General features: G+C 40.6%; 2 protein-coding genes and 1 long non-coding RNA gene across 3 annotated transcripts in view; 2 read left to right on the top strand and 1 right to left on the bottom strand.

Annotated features, from left to right (window-relative positions):
• The window catches only part of LOC124411182 (inositol-pentakisphosphate 2-kinase), a 42,372-nt gene extending 20,257 nt beyond the window's left edge, over positions 1–22,115 (bottom strand). Inside the window, exon 1 of the mRNA XM_046890143.1 lies at positions 21,647–22,115. The gene's annotated coding sequence lies outside the window, so the exon portion shown is untranslated. The remainder of the gene's footprint in view (positions 1–21,646) is intronic.
• LOC124411184 lies at positions 17,736–19,845 on the top strand. Its single transcript, XR_006929654.1, has 3 exons — positions 17,736–17,776; positions 17,836–18,009; positions 18,363–19,845. It is a non-coding gene; the product is annotated as an uncharacterized LOC124411184 (long non-coding RNA).
• A 1,277-nt stretch (positions 22,116–23,392) lies between the features above and the next one.
• LOC124411181 (spindle assembly abnormal protein 6 homolog) lies at positions 23,393–27,116 on the top strand. Its single transcript, XM_046890140.1, has 4 exons — positions 23,393–23,765; positions 24,181–24,707; positions 24,801–25,549; positions 25,660–27,116. Exons 1-4 carry the CDS (start codon positions 23,577–23,579, stop codon positions 26,217–26,219), a joined length of 2,025 nt encoding a protein of 674 aa, XP_046746096.1. The 5' UTR covers positions 23,393–23,576; the 3' UTR covers positions 26,220–27,116.
• The last annotated feature ends 130 nt before the right edge of the window (positions 27,117–27,246 follow it).

Here is a 27,246-nt window from a genome sequence, read left to right as displayed (position 1 = left end):
TACAGCCGACTTACTTGGTATAATGTAGGTATAAAAGTATAAATACGCTTTACGCGAATCAGCCAACCCCATGACTAACACTTTGTCGATTTCATGGAAGAAAGTCGCCATCAGTCGTACGAGTGAACACGTGGTGTAAGGTATTGCGAAAACTATGAATAATACACCAATGCATGGTTATATGAAACAACTTAGGGGCCGAATAAAAAAATGCATAGTTCAATACAAAAAGAATATTTATTGATAATCAGAATGAAATTGAAAAATACAAACTTCCAGTCGTTTTTCAGTACCAAGGCGACGTCTTTTGTCAACTTTTTCAGTTGCATTAATCGGAGGAAATAAAGTATACCTGACCTAGCGTGCCTACACCTGACAAGCTCCAGACGAACTTCCATACCTATAGGTATACCTATAGTACCTATTTCGAGAAGGTTACGGCGGAATGGTATAATAAGGTAAGGTAGTCGGCCTGCAGCCAGGTAGTCGGCTATACAGGGTGGAGACTTTTGAGTCTGTCGACTGAGAAGACGATACGTCACCCAAAGTTGGACTAGTTTTGCAACAAGCACCAGGAAATTCTCTCAACTTCTTTGCAAGCCTTGCAAAATTCTCTGTAAATGACGTAGTACAATGGTGCTCAACCTTAATCGATTGAGGTTTCGTGTTGGTTAAACAATCGAAGAACAGTCATATTGTTGAGTGTATATCGAGGTACTTTTTTTTACTTTAATCGCATTGCTTTCTGTCAGCTAACTCGATATTTCGAGTTTTGCATCACATAAATACACACAGGTACAGTCGAGTTTCGAGAAGAATAACCGGCCCGAAGAGCCTGGGTCTTAAACCTGCTCGGGTCTCAACGGTGTTTCGAAACCTGTTTTCATGAGTAGTCATTACAATTACTACGATAACAGAAAGGAAGACGACGATGCGAGACTCGACGAGCCATAAACTAATGGTATATCCGAAACCGTATTACAGGTATTGGAAAATTGTCGCCTTGACTTTACTTGGCCATTTCTGTTCTTCACAAATTTTTACACGCGCATTACCTTTTTCATACAATTGTCCAAACCACATTGAAAAGTCAGCTTTTTTCTCAGACAGTAAAAATCAAGATATTTCAGTATTTTTTCTATTCTTACAGATTCTACATATATTCTCTACAATACAGGCACGTGTTGTTTGTATCACAATTGATTACATGCCTCAGGTGGATAGTTTAGAAATGAGGACGGGGAGCGTTTTGAAGAATATTTTCAACGAATGTATTTTCGATACACAAGATTCCAAATTTATAAACACATGAGCGAAAATATCTATACAAGATTACTAAGTATACCAGGTCATTGAACCCACCGATAGGTCTAGAATCAGAGAAATATTTTGAATCGGATAGAAAAAAAAGATTTTCTCGCCCACTTGATGCGTGTAAATAAAACATGCATAATTCAGTCGAAGTCAAATTCGATGATGACAGTAAATATAAAATACAACGTCTTTGTCGAATTGTGCAAAAAATATTCAGCGGTTTAGAATAATTAAAGTTTCAAAGCATACTTTACGATTGCAGTTTTGTGGATATGACGCATCACACGGTTCTCACAATCTAAATAAAAGTTTATCCACACACGCGTATTCTAGAAATTAATGCTCGTTGTATTTTGGATTTATTCAATCTTTATCTTATTCAAAGATGACCTGATTTCACATTTATTTTTTCCCGACAGTAAGAAAAATGACCACATGGAAGAACCAAGAGTTTCATTCCTGAGAATTTGTTGTCTTGGACCAACGTAAGTACTGAAAGTATCAACACCAACTTCCGTTAATACATTGAAGATTATAAAACCACAAGATATTCCCGAGAAAGGCAGATTCTGAAAGTGTGTATGCTGTATATTATAATAATACTATGCTGTATATTATAATAATACCTAACAGCTGCTTCTGCGACTTTGCGAAGTCCTATAATTCACTTAAAAAATCATGACGCAAGTTCCGTAGGCTTTTTGCTGACGGTAGAGGCGAGTCGGGGTAAGAACACGAATCTGGTCACTACATATAACGCCATTTTATGGCGATATGTCAGACTGCTCGTATAACGGCGCTGCAGAGGAAGCGGGATGACGTCAGGCGACTGGAGAGGGATAAAGTGAGAATAAGCGAGAGAAAGAAATACGGGAAAAGGGAGAGAGAGAGAGAGAGAGAGAGAGAAAGATATAGACGAAGCGTGTGTAACAAAAGCCCCCAGTAGCACTTCCGTTTGACGACTTTCACTTTAACTCGCGCATCGGCAGTGTCACAGTCCTCTCTTCCTCTATCCCTCTCTCTTATTAATTTTTTGCAATTGGGATTACATGGAAACACGCTTGAGTGTATGGATTTACGTTTGCATATGTACAGTCGTCGAGGTTAATTGTGATCTCCGCCTGAATTTTGTTAACTTTTTAACGGAAAAGGTTGAGTAACTTGGGTATATGTATGTAACGTTACCAACATAGAAATATTGCAAACTGAGATAGGTTTCGCAAAGCAATCTCTTCTTTTATACCCATCTAGTAAGAACTGAATCTCCTTATGTTGAGAGCAGAATCGTTAGATCGTAGGCTTGTAAATATGAAAAAGAAGAAACCATTTGAGGCTTGACTGTATTACAAGTCTGTGCTAATTTCTGCAGACTCCGCGGTTCATTTTCGCAATTGTACGGGTAGAGAAATATATAGCCACGTACTCACGTGGAAGAGCTGTTTCGTACTACCTATTCTGAAAATTTGTGGCACGTTGCAAACCAAGGGTTACAATACATTTATTGAAAACGGATGCCACGTGATCCAGATCCCACGTGATCCAGACGACACGTGATAATATTATACCTATACATAGCATTGACGACAATGGATCAACGAAGACAGTCTGAAAGGACAGATTCAAGCGCATTGCTATGTGACAATAAAATACCTTAACTTACGTTTGCTTGTCTCTGCAGGGTCAAGGCTTCTCATTTCACGAGTTGTATAACATATTTCTATGTATGTACATACATAAAGCACGTATCCAGATGTCGAATATATAAATCGGTCTAAATTGAAAGTTTAGCGGCTGATATTAAAGAAAATAACATAGTCTAGCAGGGCGGTGATGCTGTAGCGAAACTCGATGATTATTAATTTAAACGAGCTATCATTGAATCAATCGCTTTTCATAGTTAATCATTTGCAATTTAAACCCCAGAGCTCGCCTCGCCTCGGTTAACTGTAATACGAGCGTACATGATAAATTTCAAGTGTAATAATAGTGGGTCGAACAAGCTGACCCCTGCTGAGTAAATGTGCTTGAATTTGCACGTATGTCCACGAATCCTGGCGTGAGTGCAGAAATATAAGGACACGAGTAATTTAGCCGTATATCCAATGATAACGGCATTCTCGATACTGATTGTACATTAAAAAAACTACAGTGCTGGGGATGCAGGGGATTAAGAAAAAAATTAGTCCGCGTCACGTCGAAGATGTACACGCAACTGTTAGATACGATGAAGGTGAGTGAAGTAAACAATATAAGACTACGACTTGCGTCACCTTTATAGATTCCCAATCAACTTCTCCCAGGATAAGAATACATTTTTTCTCCTTCCAAGGTAGTCAATATAATATAACCTGCTTTGAAATCTACGCATATATTCGTTTCTACTTCGCTAACCTCGGACGACTGGTATTTCTTGAAACGTTAAAACGAAATCAAAATACGACCCTAGACCAATGGGGGGAGAGGAGGACAAATATGAAATACAACAAGTTCAAAAAGGACTTTATCGTGACCGTTTAATACATTAATTTAATGCTTTGCCGAAATTACCCATATTTCGATAATTAAATTTAATTTTTCTACGGTATCGTTTTGCAATTTTTGATTTGTGGCAGTTGCGTCATTTCTACATGCACAACGAGATTAACTATATGAGAAAATGAAATACGATCTCCCCTCCTGGAATGAACAACAAAATTTCCAGGGTTTACGCATGCAACCGGTTTATAGTTTTGATTCGCGAGCGACCCCGAGCAAAGGCAAGCCTTTCACCCTTTCTACCCTTCGCCCCTTTCCAGGTGTCGAAACATTGACGTGGTTGAAACTTTTCACTCTACATATCTGCAGTATAAGTGCGATACGGTTAAACCAATTTTCATTTGCAAGAGCTACGTTATGTTGTGATAAAAATGATAATTTATGCGTTTTTCAATGACAAGAAAACCTCGTCGACAGTCAGGATTTCACAATAATTAACGTCAGAGACAGGTAAACTTATCTCACGGAATTACGATGTAACCTTTGTGTGCTCTTTACGGAAACTCGAAAATTAAGAAAAACTTACCTCATTATATTCACAACCTGAACCGGTTCTCTGCTGCTGTGAAAACTGGCTACTGAGCTATAGATACAGGCGCGGCAATGATAGCTGCAATAGTTCCGACGAGTTTGGTTTTCACACATATTTGTTGCTCGGTAACTTGCTCCCTACCTTCACTGTGTACCATACTCAATTTGCAACGCAATAACGAAGCCAATCGTGACAAATAGTCTTGTAGGTAAACCATAAAGCTGGCTTGATAACATTTCGAAAAAATGGAAGGCCAATCATAGTTGTGCTGAAGCAATCGTCTCGTCTACACGCCACTCCATGCTTATACAAAGATGACAACAATCAAGAGACTTATTTTCATTTGAAAAATAAATGGCGTTGGATGCTCGAGCTTCACCTTGAAAACATTTGTGATGTCCTCCGTAACGCAATCGGAAAGACTTCTTTAGATTTATATTTTAATTTATGTATTTTTATTCTATTTTTTTCTCAGATTTGTCTTCGTTGATCGTATTTTCTGTTCCCAAGTTTCTCTATTTTTGTGTACACAGATATATATATATATATATTCTGTCGTTCTCTGACGCAACGTACGTGGCCTCACGTTCGTTGTGCCTACATATCGATGCGTGCACATGTGAGGCAGACGTTGAATGTGTGTGTATCGTCACGTATCCCGAAGCCTGGAGCCAGTATCTATAACCTAATCGTGAGCCTCGCTACTGCGCCACGACACAAGTTTCACGCCAACTCTCCTAGCTTTAATGCTGTTGAACGTTAAAGGAAATATTTACACTACAAGTGGCTAGATTATACAGCAGCAGAAGCGGAACGCGGCGTGTAAGTTAGGATCATTTATGGGTGCCGGCACTGTTAGCCTGTTGCTAACTGCAGCAAGTCCGCGCGTGGAATGCAATCGCTGAATTAAAGTCACAAACTAGGATAAAGTTATATTTCTGAAACTAGTTCGCCATATCGAACAATTTAGTGTTGAACTCTGAGTTGATCATGAGAAGTGGATCGAATCTGAAGCTATACATATATGTATGCCAAAAATATTCTGGGCCTATCGAGAAGACTCTTCAGAAAATAGGTCGTCGTCTTAATAACCTATGGAATTGTGATATTTGGAATAATATTCCGTACGATATTTGTTCTACTGGTCTAATTTCTGTTTAATCGAACAGCTTGTCGTACGGGAATTACTGATTCCCCTCTCCAATTCCCTTCGCACCAGCGCCATTCGTTGTTCAAATATCATCACCATTTTCTTTCTCCTTTTTTCACCAAGTTTGTTTATTGTTTTCATGTTAATTTATTCCAGTGGGAATGAGTAGCGGTGGACTGACTGTATAAAGCAATGTTGTCAGTAACGGTGAGTACGTATATGTATACGTATGGTCATAGCAATTATCGGCAAACGTGTGAAACACGGTTCAAGTACAACCAAATCGATATTACCTACAATCTAAAATTTCGAATAATCTCGAAGGTATGAAGTCGCTACAATATTGTCCAAGTATTTCTGTTCACACGAATTCGTTGACAACCGTTTTGTCGCAGGAAAATCGAAACCTCTTGGCACTCATGCGCACATGTTTGGGCCTGATCATCGTGCATACGGGTTTCCATAAAACCACATGATCACGTGTATCAAATTAACCTATAACCACGTTTACGATTCAAGTCATCTTCCAACTCCATTTTGTTAATGATCAAAGTCGTTTGAAACCAGAGTGTAACAGTGTAAATGCGTTAATGAGCACGACGAGTACGACTCGTATAATATGGGTGAATGTAAACTGCATGGTACGTAAATTGAAATGATAAAAGTCCCTGAATCATTCTTTCTTCAATTCTCAATCTCCGTCCAACCATCGGCGGAAATTTTCCATAATCGTAGCGTTCTTGTGCTTTCGCTCAACAATGAATTCTTATGCGCCGTTCTCATTGCGATCGAGAATATCTGCACCGTGAAGAGTACTACGTGAACATTGGACAAAGAGGCTTGGCTTGCTCTTGCGTGGCGCAGCGTGGCGCGGTCTGGCAACATGGGAAACCTTTTTAAGCGTGCTGCAGTTGGAAGGCTGAGAGCCGCCCTCGAAAACATCTGTCGAGGCCAGCTCGGAACCTCTCCCTTTGTCCGGCGCCCCTTGGGCCCCCGCCTGCCGGTTGTCCCCGTATGAACACCCTGTCGGGTGACATGAAACGTGAACGTTACGTAGAGAACGGGACTCCGGGCAATGGGCAAAACTGACGTCATCCTCCTCCAAGCTCTTATCCAGTTTTATTTGTGTTTTCATTAAAAAAAAAAAAAAGTTTTTGTAACACCTGCCTGGAAAGTGTCATCTTCAAGGCTTACGTAGCGTGCGTAAAGTGCCTTATTCCTAAATAACAGAGTTGGCGCATGCGCACATTCGATATACTTTATTTTTCGCTGCAGACCAACGTTGGTTTGCCGCTTAAATAACACTTTCCTACGCATGTGTTACAAAAAATAACGTGTGTAGCTAGTGCGTAAAGGCTCGCCTGTTGGCTCGTGCTGCAAACTTCACACTCATCGGATATCGCCTGCTTCGCGCACTAGCTACACAATATACTATTTTAACAAGTTGTGTCGAAAGTGTAAATGTGCTGCTGATTAAGGCTAGTTGTTTGGCTTCAGCTGGGTTTGTTTTCTCATGTCATATTTATTTCAAAACGAAACTGTTGCTCCTTTTGTTCTGTTTTGTGAAAAAAAAATTTTCGCTATTCTCTATATTTGCTGAACTGACAATTAAATTTTCTTGTTTATAGTCATCATTCCGTTTATATTTGTGTCATTTATTATATGTTGAACTGTGGTTATCTTTGAACACCGCAACAGCAGCGTCGGGTTTTCATCGTTAGTGATTCTATCTGCCCAGTTGCATGTCTGCCAACTAACCACCGCCTCGTACGATATGTCAACGTGATTTTGCGAATGAAGTCCACTTTGAATAATCCGAAATCACTGCGATCGATGGTTTTAGGGGGTGCCCAGGTGGATTTGGAGGTTAACGTATACGCATCTCAAACGCGAACATGGGCTTAACAACCTCATTTTATACCCAATTCTGAACTAGACCACTTCAATGCATTTCTAGATTGTTTTTCAACGTCGAAATCAACCAGAATACCCCCTTAAAAGAAATCGTGGAACTGTTGTATTCTCCCAGCAGTTTATCCTAAGATGTTTTTGTTACATTTTCTGAGAGCCAACTGCACGCTCCAACGTCATCCGACGACACAATAAAGTATGATTATATGAAAAATACAAGCTACCGGGGAGGGTGACTTAGATAAGTTGATTGAACAATATTATTCTCAGAGAGCGTAACAAAGCAGCCGGTTGTTTGATGAAACTCAAGTTTCATCTTTCAAAAAATTGAAATCTACCGTGAAGTGAATTCTATACATATATTTAAAAGTCGCGGGAGCGTTTCCTTAATAAAAAGTCTTGAATTTTTCTGGTGATAATACATTTGAATCCGCTCAGTTGCAAAAAGGAATTTCAAGACATATCGGCTTTCTGGTAGTAAAAACAGCAGCCTAGCTTATTGGGACACAATATTTACTTTTCGTCACTACCAGAATAGAAAAAACCAAACCATCATTTCTAGAGGTTCTGTTGTTTAATTCGAAACATATAGTTTTCTGATTAAGGAAAACCGAAAGAAAACCGCAACGGGATTTTTGCAACGCAAACCCTAATAAACGTGAACCGCAATTCTTAGCGTCATCGGTAGTGAGGCAGAATCCCAGAATAAATTTTCTCATCAAGCAAGAAATCTCTCCGTCGCTCTTTCTCTTTCTCTCTGTCTTCGAGTAGCTTATCCTCTCTCGCTCCGGTTACCTGCAGTGACGTGTCCGCTTTCTATACTGGCCTGGGCACTCAGTCGACGGCAGAAAATACAACAACGCGAAGTTGACGGTATAATTTAACGAACACAGATAAAATTATTGGCGAAATAAATTGTTACACCTACACGAGAGGAAGGTATAAGGAGAAAAAAAAATACTCACAGTAATACATAAATTTATATCCGTATATAGTAGAGATCTCGACATGCTCGAAAAGAATTCGCTCTCTGCTTCCCAACGTTGCTATTTCGCTCTGTACCCCCGAATATATAACTGTCCTCGCTTATTGCAATTGTTGGCACCGATGCAGACGCTGCATAAACGGGTTCAAAAATATCATTCTCCGCTAAGTGGGGAACCAGTGAGGATGCAGGTTACACGTTGACCCAGCAACAAGCCACGAACTATGGCAGGTATATACGTTCAAACTCGATAGATATACCCGCACTCTTTGTCTCACATCAGTCTCTAACGACTGGTACGCCACCGACGCGCTCTGGTCGTTGACCTCTGACACAGGGCAGTGCAGTAGCTGTTCATACATCGATCCTGGAAACTCAATGAACGTATGCATTCGTGTGTAATTACTTATGTCTAATTGCGATAGATGGGAGCTGAGGCTGAAATGAGAACGGCAAACCAGTTCGTAGGAAGGTTCGACCGAAGTCAATACACATCTTTTTTGGATGTTGAAACAGCTACACTCCGCTTCGTGGGTTCACAACAGAATTTCTAGGTCGACAACAGTTTGGCGCAGCTGTATTGATAAGCAGCTGACGTTAGTCGCACACATGCGATTTTAATCAGAACACCGCTTTCGTTCGAAACAATATAGGTATAGGTAAAGGACTGCTGTTACTGTAACTACTGCAATAAACCGCTAAGCCTTTGCTCATGCAATATATAAGGTTTACAGTAGAAAAACACTCCGGTTGTACACTTGAACCTAATATTGTAGAAGTGTTGTAACTCTATTTTTAACGGTTTCAGAAAGCCATTGATGGCAATAATTTTTCAGTGATGCAGCAACATTTCACAGTATTTGGCAACTTTGACTTGAAATAGAATTGTCCCACTTTTACAATCAACAATTTACTCGAAACCTAGAATCAGTAAATATATATTGGGTTTAAGAATTAAAGTTAAAGCTCAGCTATAAATGTTTGTAATGAAAAATTTAGCGCTAAGAAAATAAATTGCAAAATCCTCGACAAACTTATGTATACGTAAAGCGGTGAAGTAAGACAACAACAAAAAAAAAAAGATGAAATGTTGAATAGTTATCGTGATAAAATATTCCGCTATTATGAGATTAGGCAACTAAACCTTTTGCAACAAATGTTTATTGGTGGTTCATGAAAGTCGAGATGAAAGAGTGCAATCTGAAGTTGGTAAATTTTCAACGCATGCAAATCAAATGTTTTATTTACAATTTTCATGGCAACTTGCGAACATATCCTCTCAACGAAATTCACTCTTTCCATATTTTACCAATTATACCTTCCCACACATAACTACGCATCAATTTGGCAGGGACTCGTTTCTGTGTTTTCGAGTCGAGATGGCCGATGTAATTCGTAGGTACATTATAGCCACGGTTTTAAGCACCTATGCTCTCCTATACATTGACATATATATACACCCAAAGTACAGTCAGCGTGTTTATGATTTACTCTTGTTACTCAATCAATCTTCCTCGTATCCTCGTAGCGTGGCGTAGCCTTTTACGCTACTACCACGTCAGACGATTTCCATTAAATTTTTTTAAAGATTGCCAGGTTGTGCTGGCGGGCTCGTTGTAACGCGATGTTGCCATACGTTCTGCAGCAGTTCAGCCAGTTTTATAGAGGTTTCCTCCGCCGGAAGCAGCAGCTGACCGGCTGACTGTGTTCACGGATACTGACTGTGTATTCTAAACTGTATTCCAATCCAGATTCCTATTAATTTGTCATTGCCTCCAGGGGATGTTAGACCTTCACATTTTATCGATAAGTTCATCGCGTCTCACTTTACAATCTCTCTTCTACTGCGATAAAATTATCTTGTTTAAACTTTGAGAAGTGCTAGAGTTAATCATGACTATCCATTGAGTAAGAAAAGTTTGGAAAATTGTTGAAATGATGCAAAAGAATATTGTATGCAAGTGTAAAGTAGCATGTCATAATCTCAAAGCGAAATAGGATCAGCTGATAATATATTTATATCATGTTTCCTCGAATTTTGCAAACTTTTCCAATTAACCACACAAGCACAATTGCAGGTTGCATAATTTTTGAAAGTTTAAAATGATTTCATAACTCAGAAGTGCAAAAAGTGCAAAATTTGGTTTGCTAATTCGCTCGGTATTACATGTGTTCCTGTATTCATATCGATCGACTGCTGCCCTAATATTGTATCCAGGAATATAGTTTATAAAACATCAGAATCCCAAGATTTTTCACGTGCGATTTTCTACAACTACCCATCATAATGGATGAACATATTTTAGAAATCAGCTTCCAAATTCTTCTCAATTCTATCTTTGGTTACGGATGAGAGAATGCAAGAAACTTCATTCTCTCTTATTATAGTTTGCCCGAGTTACGTCGACACGTTACAGATGCGGAAACGAGAATCGAATCTTATCTACACCTACACAAAACGTGAACCCACTTTCCCTGCAGTTAGTGAAATAAACGCAGGTCGCAAGTAATTGAAGCAAGCATATAAGGTGCTGATGCGATACGTCTTACAGGGGCGACTCGTCGAACGATACCCGGAGTATCGGCCCAACTGAATTGTCTTTTTCATTTTGTTTGAAGCAGTTGATGTTGGTTGTGTGGAGCGTGAAGCCAGAGCGCCTGGAGCAAGCGTCAATCTTCCATGGCGGCCGGGGGCGAGAGAAACATGGGAAAAGGAGAGGAGGCGCTGCTGGTGGGAGATTTAAAACAGGTTCCATAGCAGGCTTGGAGCACCGAGAACGCACAGATCACTGATTGCGTGCGACCGATCCACGTCGTTGCTTGATTTCCTCTGTTCATTTTGCCCGATTCAGTTATGTAGGCGCTCCGAGGGCACTTGAGCATGATGGAATACATACTGCAAATGCGGGTCAGACGCAAGCGATGGTAACTTGTGCAAACGAAATCGCAGAATATATATTCTAAATATATTACGCTTGTTCTATTACTCCATTACACGATTGAACAAAAGAAATGGCGTATTTCTTATAATTCGTTATTAGTTCTCAACTCCCAAGCCGTACACGCCGTGATTTTTAACACCCATTCGCCATCAGAGTTTTTTCATTTAACGTGATTTCAAGAAACTTGTCTTTTGGTAATCAAAAATTACGACTTCCTCAGTGAGTTTGGGATACCCCGTATATGTATGAAACGTATGTATACACATTTAATTGTAAATCGCTGCCGTAATTACTCTGCCAAGCTTAGCGCCTGGCCCGCCGGCGTGAGCCATAACAATAACAGCAACAAGCAATCTATATTTAACCAACATACGGGGTGATCAGATGCGCACAAATATCTGACATGCACAACTTTTTCTCCTTCGGCACAAAATTTATTATTTAATTAAATGACTTCTATAGTGGTACCACTTATACCACTAAATACGAAGAAAGAATTTCAACACAAAACAGAAAATTATCTTCAAAAAATACTCTTGACCTATGTTCAATCTTTGAAGAAATACGCGAGTTCTTCTTCCAGGACAGTAAGAGAACAATTCTTCCGAGTTATCGTCCAGCGTTCTTTTCGTCTCGATAGGAACAACATACACGAGTTCTCATCAAACACATCACGCGCGCGCGCAGGTTTCTGAAGCGCAGAGCGGAAAGGAAAGGGTAGGAGGGAGGGCAGCCTTGCACGCGGCGAGTTACAGCGCATGGGGCGGGGGGGGGGGGGGGGGGGGGGCGAAAAACAAAATACGGCTGCGAGACTCTGGGAGAGACGCGACAGCTGGCCAGGCTCTGCTTGACGTGCTTCTGTGCCCAAGCGACCCCCTCATAGCAACTATTTACTATAGCCTGCACATTTACCACACACGCGTGCTATGAATACACTTAGGATAGACGGAGAAACGTGCATGCATGTATTTATGTGTATATATTTCCGAACAGTAAATTGGTGTCGACTGTACAAAAGGGCCCGACTTTGAACAGGATACAGGTGCATTTTGGAAAATTCATAGAATTTTACGGTATTAAAGGACCGAAAAAGAGAACAGAGGAGTGGATATAGTAAGAAAGGACGCTATTGCTAAGCAGCTTGTAATTAGGATATATTCATGATCGGCGAAAGTCACATTTCAATTGTTGCAGTAACCTATTCGTTGCAGTTAATTCATGCTGTAGTTGCAACATCGAAGGTATAACCCATCTTGTATGACGATAGTATTTTCGTTGATCATCCACGCATGACGCTACGCAAACTTGTGAGATGAATTCAGAAATTTACCCGTGACGAACGTTTAAAAAATATTCTGAAACCTACGGATTTCAGGTATGTTCAGTATAATTGTATGCATTAACGAGCCAGCAAGTGGGTACTGTCTGAAGTAACTACTTTAGTCAACATGAGCTCCATGCATAGTAGACGACACATCGGTCGAAGCACTTGGGAATTATAGATCGATATAGAAACAGTATTGACTATTGGAACAGATTTCGAATGTTAAGAGATTAGACTTGTGCCTAATCCCTCTACTGTGTTATAATAAACGCAGTTACGTCTGTATCTGCGGTAGGTATACATACGTTAGTATCAGCAAGAATCAAGATTGATTCAAAAACCGGTCTTAACCGGCACGGTTAAAGCATTGAGGCGCTTATAAGGCAATAAGGTAGTAAGCTGGCATGTACCAAGACTGCATAAGTTGGTGCTGCCGGCTACTCGATGCGCAACTCCCATTCGGTACACGTATTGCTGAAGTTCGGATCCCACGTTTCGTACATAGCTGATTCTGTATACATCACGAATTTCTACGTAACCCTACGCAAACGTTGAGAATATAAGCTATGTCGAGGTGGAACCGCTCTATTCGTAAATTGACATATCTTCAATGAACTAATTAAGGATTAATTAAATGCCTTATTTTCGACTTCAATGCTCCACGTTTTTTGAAAGAAACCTGCGGCGGTGCCACCTCAAGATAAACCTGTAACCGCGACGCTAAAAACAACGGTAACAAAAAGAAATTTTGAAAAACTGTTCGGACCAGAATTGAAAACTTATTAAACATTATTTGCAAGCCACCTCTGGACGAGACATGTCCGCCGAAAACCAAGTACAATACAGTATGTCCAACGCGGTCGTAGATTGTAGTTTCGAGAGGTGATGCTCTTATTTTCTGGCGAAAGCTCCTGTCATCGATTTTGTTGAGTGTTAAAGATCTGCCGTCTAAAAAATAGGTGCGGAGCGGAAGATGGAGGGTATGGCCCACCCCTGAACCCCAAAAATTGGTGTAACTGTTTGACGGGACAATTAGTCGCAGGGTTCCAAGAGGCATCAAAATTATTCTGGAATTACAGGCTCTCGATTCCACGAAAAGTATATTATCATACGACGCTTTCGGGTCCAAAGCTGTAGCTTCTTTATTAGTAATCGTTTGTCCCAAAAAATTTTGTGGAAAATTTTTTAGCAGAACAATTTTCCTATAGTAGTAATCATGCAGGATTATTTATGAAGAGTCTCGAATTCCTTTTTGTAGATCATATTCTGTACAACATTTACGCTGTAGAACTGATTTCTGTAGAATGGATCTTCCTGCATTCTAATAACATTTCCAGCCCGAACAGTTTTTCAGAATTTCATTTCGTTTCCGTTGTTTTTAGCATAGCGGTTACATATTTATCTTAAAGTGGCACCGCCGCAGGTTTCTTTCAAAAAACGTGGAGCATTGAATTCGATAATAGGGTATTTAATTCATCCTTAATTATTTCAATGAAAATATGTCAATTTTCAAATGTAGCGGGTTCAGCTTAAAAAAAAACTGGGATATTCGGTAAGTGCCCTCGAGGGTTCGCTTCACCGGATATTCCTGGTATGCAGATTCATTAATGATCATGGGTATCGAGCCATTCTTGAGACGCTCATAATCCTATCGATCCTGTGATCAATGCTGAGACGAGTTCATCTCATAAGAGACAATGACCCCCGCAATCGATTAGCGAAACGGACAACGCAGGTCAAACGGCCAATGCGCTGCGCGTTGTGAATACACGTGGAAAACCTTATCTTGCATTTATACCTACACCTGGATAGATCTCGTGAATCTAGCAGTGGGGAGCTCTCTTGACCCCTTTGCTGTTCACATGGAAAAGTATGAAATTTTTTCCGTACTTGTGCCCTGGAATACACGATGAGTGTTGAACTCGCAGTAGTTCTGTACGCAATAATAAGATCAACTGGTAACTGGTGTTCATAGATGAACAGATCCTGGAGTCGCTCCCATAAGTAGAGCGATCCATTTCTTGTCCTGAACCCAACGCTCTTGCACGATTGATTGATGATTTAGACTATTTCCCTAGAAATTGTACAGCATTTTTTATACCGAGTTAAGGAATCTGAGAAGAATAGCTTCAAAACGTCTCAAAGCTCTTGAAGCGGGCCAATCTAGGCACTCGAGGTAATGTGCCTCGCGTTGACAGCTGCGAGTTTGCTACCGCCATGAATATTAGGGGCCAGCTTCCAGAAGGAGCTTCTCCGCGTAAGTATCAGTTCCGGGCTAGTGCGAGTTGCATTAATCATGACTATTCGTTGAAACCCGTCACTTTTAAATTCATAAATCGTCTGGCCTTGATTACTCAAACGCCAACAATAAGCGTTCGGTCGACGAAGTGACGCGGATAACTGCACTTTGGTTGAGTTTTAAGTAGTTTGGTTCAATTAGTTGAACTTCCCACTGATCAGTCACTTGTGTTTGTTAAACAATGCATCGAACACGTAGTCATTTTTCCATGCGTGTTGCACTGACAATAAAATAATAATAATACGAGTGAAGCACGTAATGATAGATGTGTTCTTGGAGTAGGAAAAGATCGGGTTACCTATATAATTCTCAATGTGCAGCGGTATTTTTTTCATTTCTCTTGTAACCAAAAATACTCCCTTGAATACTTTCAAATCCTATGCACAGTGATACTATCTACTAATTGTAAGTATGGCCCGATATGGATAGCAGTGAATACTGGTTCGATATCGGTAGCCAGTGTGTGCCCAGTATCAGTGAAGAAGCATTAAACAGATGCCATCACTTCGAATTTTCCAGCATGAGTTCAGCGCTAGGAGTCAAACTTGGCCTAACGTCACGACACAACGACTCAAAGCCTCAGGCGATATACAAAACACCATACGGGTAAGTGTCGCCTGATCTTCGGTTTGTAAACAGAAGTGAATTAGAAGGAGAAGGCAGGAAACGTGACGCGCATTGAGTAGGCCGTAGTACTTCGTCTGAAAAACCACATCTACGTAAAAAGTGTCTGCATGGTGATTGGCCAAGCGCGATAACCTGTAAGATCCGTATTGTTGTTTACGGACGAGGAATATATCAATGAAAATGCAAAGCTCACTGAAAGAATGATTTCTAACTAAGTTCGTCTTTGTTGACTTCTCAACGCACTAAATCCATAACATAATATCATCGAAATCATTCCAAGATCCACTTTTAGGTTCATCATGTAATACAACACACGCATACCGCATGCGAAGCAGCGTTTCTCTGTACAGCACACGTCTCGGTGTAATCCGACATCAGTTCGTGACTCGCGAGCTCGACGGTGCGGTGGGAGCCATGCTACAGCAAGCAAGCACCGAGGGACAGGAAAGAGGGAGGTCGCTCGACCCAGACGGCGGCGGTAGGCGTCGCGTTGTTGCCAAGCGGAAGCCAGACCCTGTAACATTCTGTTCAACCTGCCTGTTCCACTATCCCCGAGTTCGTAAAACGAGACAGCCTACGGTGCATAGCACGAATTTTACTTGGACAGAAAAGAACTGTACCAAAGAAAAATGGAGTTCAAGAAAAAAAAAAATTAAAAATGGTAAGAAGATTTCGACCGTTTCACGTTCATCTTCTCCTGTTTTATCTACCGAGTTTATGATGCGCCTAATCCCTTGTTAATACTTGAAGCACTGGCGCTATTGATAATCAGAAAAATATATGCACCATATTATGGTGAAGGAATATCCACGCGAAAGTTTATTGACGTGGATCTGTGTCGCATCTATATTCCTGTATAAGGCTCGCGTTACCAAGAATAAGCTTGTATCTTACAACGAAACATGAGTTATGTGCGATGATCCGATCCAGGTGCGGCCATCTTGCTCCCCGATGTGAAAGGCTTTTTACTCCACTCGTATTTTTTGGAGCACTGCAGGCCGCAACATGGCGGTTCCTTGGCTGGTCACGAACAGCCGAAGCCGTCTCACAATTCGACCCAAACTGCGCATTCGTGTTTATAATGATAACTACGTGAAGAAAACTCCAATTCACAGTCTCAGGCCCTCGTAGTCTATTTTTCGTGGCATAAATGATGCCTGATGATACTATCGTGACTTTGGCCAAAAATGGGTGCGACTTAAGAATAACTCGATAAGTGAGGGTAGGTCTGTTACACACGTCTGCTCTACCCGTACTTGTACCACGATTACTTATACTTCCTTACACGGAGAGAATAAAGTAGCAGATTTTAATCAAAACCGCAGGAAGAGAACGACACGGGAAGGTTTTTGGTAAAAAAAAAAAAAAAAGTATCCATGTCAATTTACCATAAATTTTTACCATAAATGTATCAGATTTTAATCTGCATACAGTGGTTTCCACTGTTTTTATGGTAAATCCTGCATTTTGCGAACTATATTTTAACGAAAAACCTGAGTCCCTCGTTCTCTGCAGTTTTGAGTAGAATTTGCTCTTTTATTCCCTTCAAGCATTGTACTTGAAACATTATCCGAATAAAAAAATCGAACAAGTTCGCAACTTTAAAGCTAGAACTGGAGACGATGTTGTATGTTCATTTTCTTCCACACATTTGGTCGTAAGAAACACCTTAACGAGCCAGGTCCACTTTCGTCAATATATCGCCAGCCACATTTCATCACTATTCGTGTGGCAACAACGTTGAATTGTTGAAATGCTTATAGAGGCGCCGTGTAAACATTCTTACCGTATGAATTTGAGAACACTAAATCGAAACATAATTGGTACATAATACATGCGATGTTGCGTATTTTAAATGAGGCTCTTTATAATATCGTTAGTCTAGCAATACCTCTCTCCTCCCAGCCTACAACATCTACCTATACAACAGCACTTCATGTTTAGTCACTACTATTTTCATTTGGTTATATGTTTATTTGGACCGGTTTACGGTTACCAAACGTAAGGAAATTGAACAGAGTCTGTTCTCGCTGGCGATTAAAGCGTTAGGGAGGGAAAAAAAACCACTGAAGACAGAAAGATTGAAACATTAATAAAAGAGGTGAATTGAAAGTGCAGGAAAAAATGCTTAACGTATAACGCGCTCGACGAATAAAGGTAAATATTCCAGTTTCTAAATTCAATGATAAAATTTTATCGAACGATGGTGGCTATAGGCTGCGAGGGTCGCGGAGAGAAGCTAGAGCCTCGGCTGAAGCTCCCCCACCGTCCGAGTGGCCCCTAGAGATTTGGCAATGCCGTTCGTTAGCCTCACGGACGGTTGCGCTGTTGCCAAGTCGCCGAAGTAAAGGAGAGGGCATGGCTACGGGAAGGCTCTCGCATCTATTATAGTACATCTCTCTTTAAACGGCACTTTTGTACTTCTCCTTTCCAAGACTGAATGTTTTCATTTGTTTTTTTTCTCTCTCCTCTTTCAACAGTAATACTCAATGAATTGACAGCAATTTTCTATTCCAGAGTCGACGTATTTCTGATACGTACTTGAAAGCCTGTAAGAAGACCATGTTTCACATTAGGTAACGGGTGTTCACATGTAATTGCCCGATAAAGATTCTGATGAACTTTATCGAGAAAAAAATAACAAACTTTCGAAACACACGTATTCTTTGCGATATATTCCAAATGACAAGAAAGATTGATCTATGGACGTGTTTCTGTATGAATAATTGGACCTGATTCATAGTATAATAGCCCTTGGCGTGGGCGCCATCGTTATTAGAAATCCATCTAACGCCCCCGCACTAAACGGCACATGAGAGGTCAGGTGAATCGACACTTATCTCTACACCTACACGTTTCATTCTTGATTAAAGTTTTTCTGGTGTCCGATGAAGAGAACCGGAAAAGCGGGCTCGCGTAACCTCGACAGCGTTTTCTTTGGTCTCTGATGATGTTTGTTTTTTTTACGCGATATAATTTCATCGAAATATGAATTGTTCAGCGACTCGTTGTTACCGAGGTATTCGCATACCTGTACGCATACGTGCGTAATAATACCTACTGATAAAAGCCAGAGAACACTGAAGGCCAGTGTCGTCTCACGGAAAAAACGATGCGAACGAATAAATTAGTTGTTCCGGTGATGTCTGTTGTATGTATAACATAGCTAGGCAAAATATTTCGACCTACATCTATGATAGATTGTTGAAATTGACAATTTGAAAATGTTCTTGAAACTTTCAACACTATGCAGGTTTATAACAGTAACGTATAGACAAGGCCACCAGTGAGAAGGAGGAATAAACTATAATGAAATGTACTTTACTCTTTACTAGCTCTTTATTTTACAGGGAAGTAAAATCAAGTAAGTTTTATTTGGGGCTGCTTCATCCAGCAAGTGAAGATGAAATTTTGACGAATCCCAACGCGTAGGGACGGTCAAACCGCAGTTCTTTGTTGAGCTGAGCAGGTGGCGAGGTAAATCCTTTTTGCTTCTGGAAATTCAAGCATATCCGGTCTTCTGTAGCTTCAGTCTGAAATATCCCAGGTAAGCTCAGTTCACCCTGGGCACGCAGCGAGGTGAGCTGTGCTGTCGTGTCATCTGACTCAGATGGAGATAACAGCACCGTCGCTGCTCACAAAAACTCTCTGCACCGGCATTTCGCCTCATGTTCGTCATAGCAGCTGCCCGCAATTATCCTTCGTGCGAATCGATGCGGTGCGGCGAGAAAAATACGGAGGTAAAAGAAACGCAAATGGACGCAAGACACACGAAACTGATAATTGCTCTTAGAAGAAACTTTTACACCTATGCGATGTGTATGTATATACATGCTGTTTACATGGACAAGGCTTCCCACGTGTTCTTCGATTATTCCATTTTCTACTATGTACACGATAACATAAAAGATACGGAATGGTCATGAAAAGAAGATGTCGGAATTCTTTGGCAGATGTATTTTAGTTGTTTGCCTTGCTTCGCCACCTCGACTCGTGTATCTTATTAACCATGAACTCACCGCGGGTAATGTTAAACGCTGATATCTGAAAAATTTAATGTTCGGTGGTATCGCTCTGTAACCCACGGTGTCGTCCGTGAGGCTAGTTTGGTGTTAGAAATATTCACGACTTGATAGCTGTTTAGGAATTATAAAGGAAAAATAACCCCAACATCTTCGTTATTATTTATATTATGAGGTTGAAGTCAGTGACGTTAGCATAAAAACGAATGTTCATAAAAAATGTTTTTTCGCAATTTCAGAATTGTTTGAAATCGAGTAAACCGTAACGAAGTAGAAGCGTTCTGATATTTTTACTCAACTCTTTCAAAATCATTCTAAAATTGCAAAGTGATGATTTTTTCCTTAACGTTTCGTCGCGTCGATGTTACTGACTTTAACCTCGTTTTGTATTTGCACTTTCAGCTGTCGGTTACAATACACATAATTTTATCAGCGATAAGTAACGTCGAATCGGCGCAAGTTCTATCAAATAACTTTAGAACCTTGCAGGAATGCTCGAAAGAATAACGATAAGAATTTACGAATCTATGTTTTCATTTGCTTACTTATTATTATGCTGTATTACTTAATTTAAGCATTCCGTAGTCAACAGTAGGTGCACACTCTACGTAGTGCATGAAATACATACAAATCGAATTTTCTGAATCAACTGCACGGAAAACTGGTACAGACATCCACGAAACGATGTGACTCCATCGATCTTGATATCCGATCAAGTTAACGGATCATTTTCAAAAAGTGTAGGACGGTAAAATTACATCCAGATAAAAGTTTACCCGCCTACGTGCCAACGTGCACACAATGGCTTTGCTTATACAGCCACTGCTGCATCTTATTGCTCTTACTTCTCAAGCAAAGCCGCAGACGGAAATCCAGCCATGGCGATATCCACAGGCCAATGAACGCTCGAATATAAATATTGCTACAGCATTTCATAGCTGACACCCAGCTGTATTTATTATAAATACGATCCTCAACATGGAAAAAGTTATAATCTTCCACTACTTCGTACCGCTTACATTTTTTGCAGCGTTACAGAAACAATGAAACATTAAAACGTTCCTTAGAAGCGTCAGTGGCTGAATGAACCGTCTCGACAAGTTCCACCGTTTGTGAATCCTCCTTCTAAATAATAAGGTAGCGGACAGCAAGTACAGTATGTATTATTACAGCATAATAAGAATGTGATCTTCAAATTTGAACATTTCAAGAGAACGCATCGTACATATTGGTACACAATTATGTGCAGTTGAAGATATTCTTCGCATTCATTTTACCTACACGGATTTCGCAGTTCCGAATACGACGGACAGTGGCAGCACTGCCTGAAAAAATAAAAGAAGCGAGGAATCTTCTTTACCTTCAGCAGGTAACTAACATAGGAACCAGGTACCCGTTCAACGTTTAGTTGGATAATACCCACAGAAACGACAAGCCATTCAATCGTACGTCGCGTATACTTTATTATACTTATATTACATAACACGTATCATGTCCGGATGAAAAAATGGGTCAACCCCGTTCACATTTATTTGTATTCAAGAGTCATATCATCTGAGGTAAATTCCTGTATCGATAAACAAATGCCCTAATTTATCACGACTGATAGCGACGGTTTCATCCTCGAGCTAAATTTATATTCGGCAACTTAATTTCGATTGTCCAACTAGCGATCACAGCAACAAACAAGATATTCCACAACAAGACTTACCAACACTATCTACCATTAATCCGTTCGTGGGGTTCAAAGGTCGCTAAGTCATTTGGCTGGAAGTTGCCGTGATATTTGACACGCGACCGTTAGACAGACGCCCACGTCACTTCGAGCATGGCCTGTATTTGTACCTTTACGTACGTGTATGTATATATATACATACATACGTATACATATGTTTGTATATACATCTATATCAGTTACCGGTGAACCGTATTCTCAAAGAGAATAATATGCCAAGGCGTTAATACGCGGATCATTAAATATCGGGTAAATGAACACACCGCTTACCTGCTCGTTGTATCGGACGCCCGTTCATTGGCACCGTCTTTGTTGCGATATGCCCAATATCCACTGTTACGCAAAAACTGGGCGGTCAACTTGCCAACAATCGCACGTCACCAACTCCCGCAGATTCCACTGTCACGTTGGCCTGACTCACTCGTATCTCGACGGGCATTGTACCACCGTTTTTCCTGCTTTCTCCTGTTCGCACTGAGCACAATCAGACGCATGGCACAGGCATGGCAACTGCAATCGCAGCTCAGCGAGATCCCGCGCAATGAGTTACGTCAATCGCGATGGCCGCGCAGATTGGTCGGCTCCAACGGAATTGGCCAATCAAATTCAGGGTTTGTCACACGCGCGGGAAACTTATTAGATATTGGATAGCATAAATCATTCACATATATTCCTCCCGCGTTCTATCGTGTACATTCATGGTCACTATAAAAAGATCTGGAGCTCGGATTTTCAAACACAGAGGGTACAACGTTACGCGCAGTTTGCACTTAATTAAATCTTTTGTGGACACTTCCAGCCTTACGGCTGCCATTTCGTTCCGGCTAACACAATCCGCCGCGAAGCACAAAGTCCGACTACCACCGGAGGTAAACTGATTGCTTTTTTGCTTCTTCACAATCAGTTGCGATGCCACCTGCCGGTAAATATTGCAATCCTCTCGATGTGTGGCCAGCGAGAATTAGCCTGAGAGCGTCGCTCGTTTTTCCTATTCTCGATTTCGAAGCGTCCTCTGACACGAAACAGGTTTTTGGAGCTAATTGTCGATGACGAAAACATGTCGGTAATGTATCTACGAACGTCGTGTCGTGCATCAGTGGTGGTAGAAATCAGTGGGTGTTATCCACTGTCAAAAACGTATTTCGTGTCAGAGGGTGTTACTAAGTCGGTTGCACTGTACCGATCAAGCGGTCAGGATGAAACTTAGGCAATTGATGCCTTAATTTGGTAAAAAGTGGAGGGATTTTCTACTTTTGGAAAATTTGTAAAAATAAAAATTTACAGATCAGTTATCACTCACGGAAATCGGGAAAATTTTGACAGTTGCACTGAAAGGATCGAACTATCCGTTATGAAGCCGCCGTTTTTCACCGCCCTTACACGCATGCCGGTAATTTTTTACCGATATTACACGCATGCATTACCGGCATTAGTGTAAGGGCGGTAAAAAATGTCGCCAAAATGAATCGAATACCAGATCAGCTGCTATTTCGTCGTTTTACCATCAAATCTTGTGGGACTGAACTCAAAATGTGTGTTTTATTGGCGTCGAGTGGTGCGACTGTGAAAAGTTTCCCAATTTCAGTGATTGATAATCGATCTACAAAATTTTTTTCAAAATTTTCAAAAAGTAAAACGTCGTTCGACTTTTTGCCAAAGTCAGGCATCAATCGCCCTAGTTTCATCCTGATCGCTTCAACGGCATAGGAGTTTTGGTTCGCCGCGTTTTCGAGGTGTACACCGCGACTTTATAACCTCTTTGGTTCAATGTTTTATAGGAACGCTAGGGTGAGGCCACTCAAATAGATCTCCGTTTCAGTGGATGAGGCCAGTTACATCTCCATAACGTTGCAAAAAGAAGAATATCGCTATCAGACCACCTTCACCCACTGAAATATAATAATTTCAGTGTCTTCACCATGAAGGAGCCTTACTACATTTTCGAATCTGCCTTCACGAACCCGCGATCCCACTTTTCACATCAACGCTTGGGGTGGGTTTGTGGTTCATGTGCATGCTGAGACGATGGCAGCACCAGCAGCACGCCTGCGTCGTGTGAAAAGTCTTGAAGGGATTTGTTTTGAGCGGGTTTAAAAAATTAATGTAAATAGTGATATGAGTTGAGAAATGCGAAGTAGATCGCAAAAGATTGACATGTCGCCGATAGTGTCGGCAGCGGTTAATTAGAGCCCTGGTTGTCATGAATTATTTGAACAACATAGCGGGGGGCGGGATGATCGGTGATCCTGGTCTCCAACTCAACAATGTCGAGATTCTTTACACGAGAGTTCAAAGGGTTTACATCAAGCCTCAGCACAAGGAAGAACGCCAAAGAGACCTTCGTGTCAATGTCGAAATTCATGCTGGAATCAGTCCCGTGTGTCGCAAGGTATGTAACCGTAAAATGCTTCGTTCTAACCTCGTTGCAACATCCACACAACTGTTACTCGCACTTCTTACGCGTCTCATTCTAATCGTTACGAGTCTAGGGCAGCGACTGTAAACTCTATTCAGGCATGCTTTTGTCTCTTCACTCAGTTGAATATCAACTTTCTAATTACCTTGGCTTTATACGTTTTTACAGATGAAATTCTCATCTCTTAAGTTACTGTTGATTTAACTGTCATGCGATGCATATTTCAAGATAATTAACAAGCTGCATCTGATTCTCAACTAAGGTTCTACAGTCGCTGTTAAGGATGTCAGAATTGTTATATGCATGTTCTAATTATTCCATTGTTAGATTTTTAGTTCCCAACTTCCTTCGTTCATTTTTTCCGTATTTTTGGTTATTTCATTAACAGAGTTTGTGCGTTCTGCTTTCGGATGACGACGATCCTTGTTTTCTTTATTCGCTGTTTGTGAATGACGATGACTTCAAAGTGCTCAAGGCGCAGCAGGGTCTGCTTGTAGACTTTGATAATTTTGCAACACAGCTCATATGCCTTTTGGAGCAATGCCAAATACCTCTTTCCGGTGTCGCAAAAACTCCCCCAAAGTTTCTTCTTCTGCTGGCAGAAGAGGCAGGTGACTGGACTTTTAAGCTCGTCGAAACGAACAACTTCAAGCATCTATGTCATCTCAGCTTGAATATCGCCCCATCCAGCGACACGGACATAAAGGTCCATATGGCCATGAAGATCAAACAGCTCAAGGAAAACTGCCTTCGAAAAGACAAGGATATTGTCAGTATGGAAACCAGGCTGAATGACCTGACCAAGAAACTGGAGGTTCAAACCAAGGAACTGGAACAAATTGAGCAAAAATGTCTGGCTGATATGAACCAACTTCAAATCCTCACCTCGCAACAAATCAGCGCTGAGAAAGACAAGTAAATATAACAATAAAAAGATTTCCCTCTGTACCAGTGATATTGTCGATGTTACCTGCGTAGGTGATTAATATAGAGAAATTTTGTTTGCAGGCTCGCGCAAGCAACCTTGGAGTTTCAACGTCTTAGAGAAAACGAGAAGTCTGAGTTGGAACAGAGGCATGGGGAAACGCTAAAGCAGCTGCATACGGAGCTTGCTGAGCTGAGGACATGCAATCTCGCACTAAATGAGAAGCTCTCGCTTGCAGAGGCGAGTAACAAGGAGCAGGCGAATCAGCTTCAGACTATTAATAAAGAGCTGAGCATAGCTCAGAGAGACTTGGCACTTATGAGAAAACAGAACTCGAAGCTTGACGCTGATTATCATGAGAGGGACAAAATGGCGCACAGCCTTAAGACAAAACTTGCGGTAGTTGAACAGGAGATAAAGGACAAATGTATCCTGGTTAACAAACACACGGAAATGATAAAAACAGGTAAGGAGCAGAAGCAGCACCTAGAAGAGTTGATAGCTGAGAAAGACAACCAGCTTCAAAGAAAACAAAACGCATTGAAAAGTCTAAGCGATGAGCTGGTCAAAGCTAACGAAATATTAACCAAGCTACAGAATGAGCTTGCCTCCACAAAGTCGAAGCTCAAGCTCAGGACAAGCATTGCTTTAGAACAGGAACGTCTGCTGGATACTAAGCAAAAAGAAGTTGGACAGCTCGACAGCAAAATGGAAGCCTGCTCTAAAGAAGCTAAGGAAGCCAAAGCTGTTGCCGAGGCTCTGAAAGAACAGCTTAAAACTCTGCAATCACAATTGGAAGAAAAAGATAAAATAATAAAAAATAATGACAATGGTAGGTCATCAAGGATCTTGAATAAAACATTCATAAAAAAGTTTGATTTATAATTTTATCGTACTTGTAAAAGTAATCTTGAAGTCTAAAAATCATCCCTTTGCTTTCAGTTATTAGCTGGCTCAACCGACGACTAACCGACAACCAATCGTCTGGACAGACCTCAACAATCGGGCAGGCCATAACGGTGCCGCCTTCTGTACAATTGACTTTGCCAAGGACGAGCAAAAGCTTCCCAACAAGATTTGAGGCCCGGTCAGCTAATCCCAACGGGCCGCCGGCTAGCGTTTCTCTGACTGGCCATCTGTTAAGAAACCCAATAGTTCAAAATCCGAATATAAATCAAACCGCACGCACTACAGCGAGGAACATGGGTGTAGGGGTCACGGATACAACGAGCGGCTTGGCAGCATTCAACAAAACTGGGCAAATATCATGCACCAGTACGCCAATGGAGCGAGGAAATATATTGAGCAAAGCGTTGCCCAGTGCCGGAGTTGCTGCGACGACGGCATCGTTGCCGACGATTGCAGAGAACAATAATCCTCCCCTTTCCGTTGGGAATACAAGATCTAAGAGTGCAATGGGAGTGATGCAGGGTGGCCTTAGGCGAGCCGTTTTGGACAAACCGCTGTTACCATCTGCTTATTTCCCGAAATCTTCGCACTAGTTAGAACCAGGCGGAGAATATGAGGAGGTGTGAAAACTTTTCAATGGTACCTATAACTTTATTATTACTTTTAAGCTAGAATTATCCTTTTGTTCAAAACATTGAGGCATACCGGAAATTATTGAATATTTACCGCGGCCATTTTTGTATGTATTTATTTTTTTCTCTTCGCCCTTGTCATTCATAATATTGCAAAATGCTTTATTTTGCAACGTTTGATTTCGTGCGGCTCAATCTCTTAACAGGTAAACCTTTTTCGGTTCATATCCAGTACATTCCCACGTACACCACAATTGTATCAACGCATGTAAGTGTAGTTCCATTAACGCAAAGATAGTATTCCTCCGCAAAGTGAAATAGAAGACGCTTAGCTGTCAAGTGACAAGACTTGTAGATAGTTTTATTTAGTACAATATTTACAATTAGATATTACACTTTTAGAATTTCGGGATTTTATATATTAGACAATTAAGATGAGACGGCCATTCTTATACCGACTGACGTACGGAAGACGTTAGTTACTTCCTTGGCAATGATTAGTAATATATAAAGAATTTAATAATCAATATTTTCTTACGTGTAAATTCAAGTTCTAAAAGTATTATTTCATTGGGGAAATTGAAAAACATAATAATATTTATGACGATGAAAATCAAAATAATACTGCGCAATGATCTGACTCATGATCTATTATTCAAAAGCTAAATTTTATCAACATTAAGGGATCAAAGATACAGACTCAACGTACTTACTGTTAGTTCAAATAATAGGGAATAAATCTAAAACTGTGCTCTCTAAATAACAAGGGTATTTATCTTGCTTGACAAAGCAGTCACCAAAGAATTATTGAACTAAATCATTTCACATATATCTTCCATGGAATAAAGAGAAGAAAACAAATTAATAAAAAATATATTCATTAGATTTTACCAGCTTTGGTGTCTCGACTTCGTCGGCATTGTCTTGTAAAAATACTTTAGATTGTTGGTGTAAGTTGATAATTATTTTGTATTATGTACATTTTATA

Source organism: Diprion similis, chromosome 10, assembly GCF_021155765.1.
Source record: "Diprion similis isolate iyDipSimi1 chromosome 10, iyDipSimi1.1, whole genome shotgun sequence".
In the NCBI taxonomy this organism is placed as follows: domain Eukaryota; kingdom Metazoa; phylum Arthropoda; class Insecta; order Hymenoptera; family Diprionidae; genus Diprion; species Diprion similis.
Note: the sequence above shows the minus strand (reverse complement) of the source record. Positions and strands in the feature narration are given on the sequence as shown.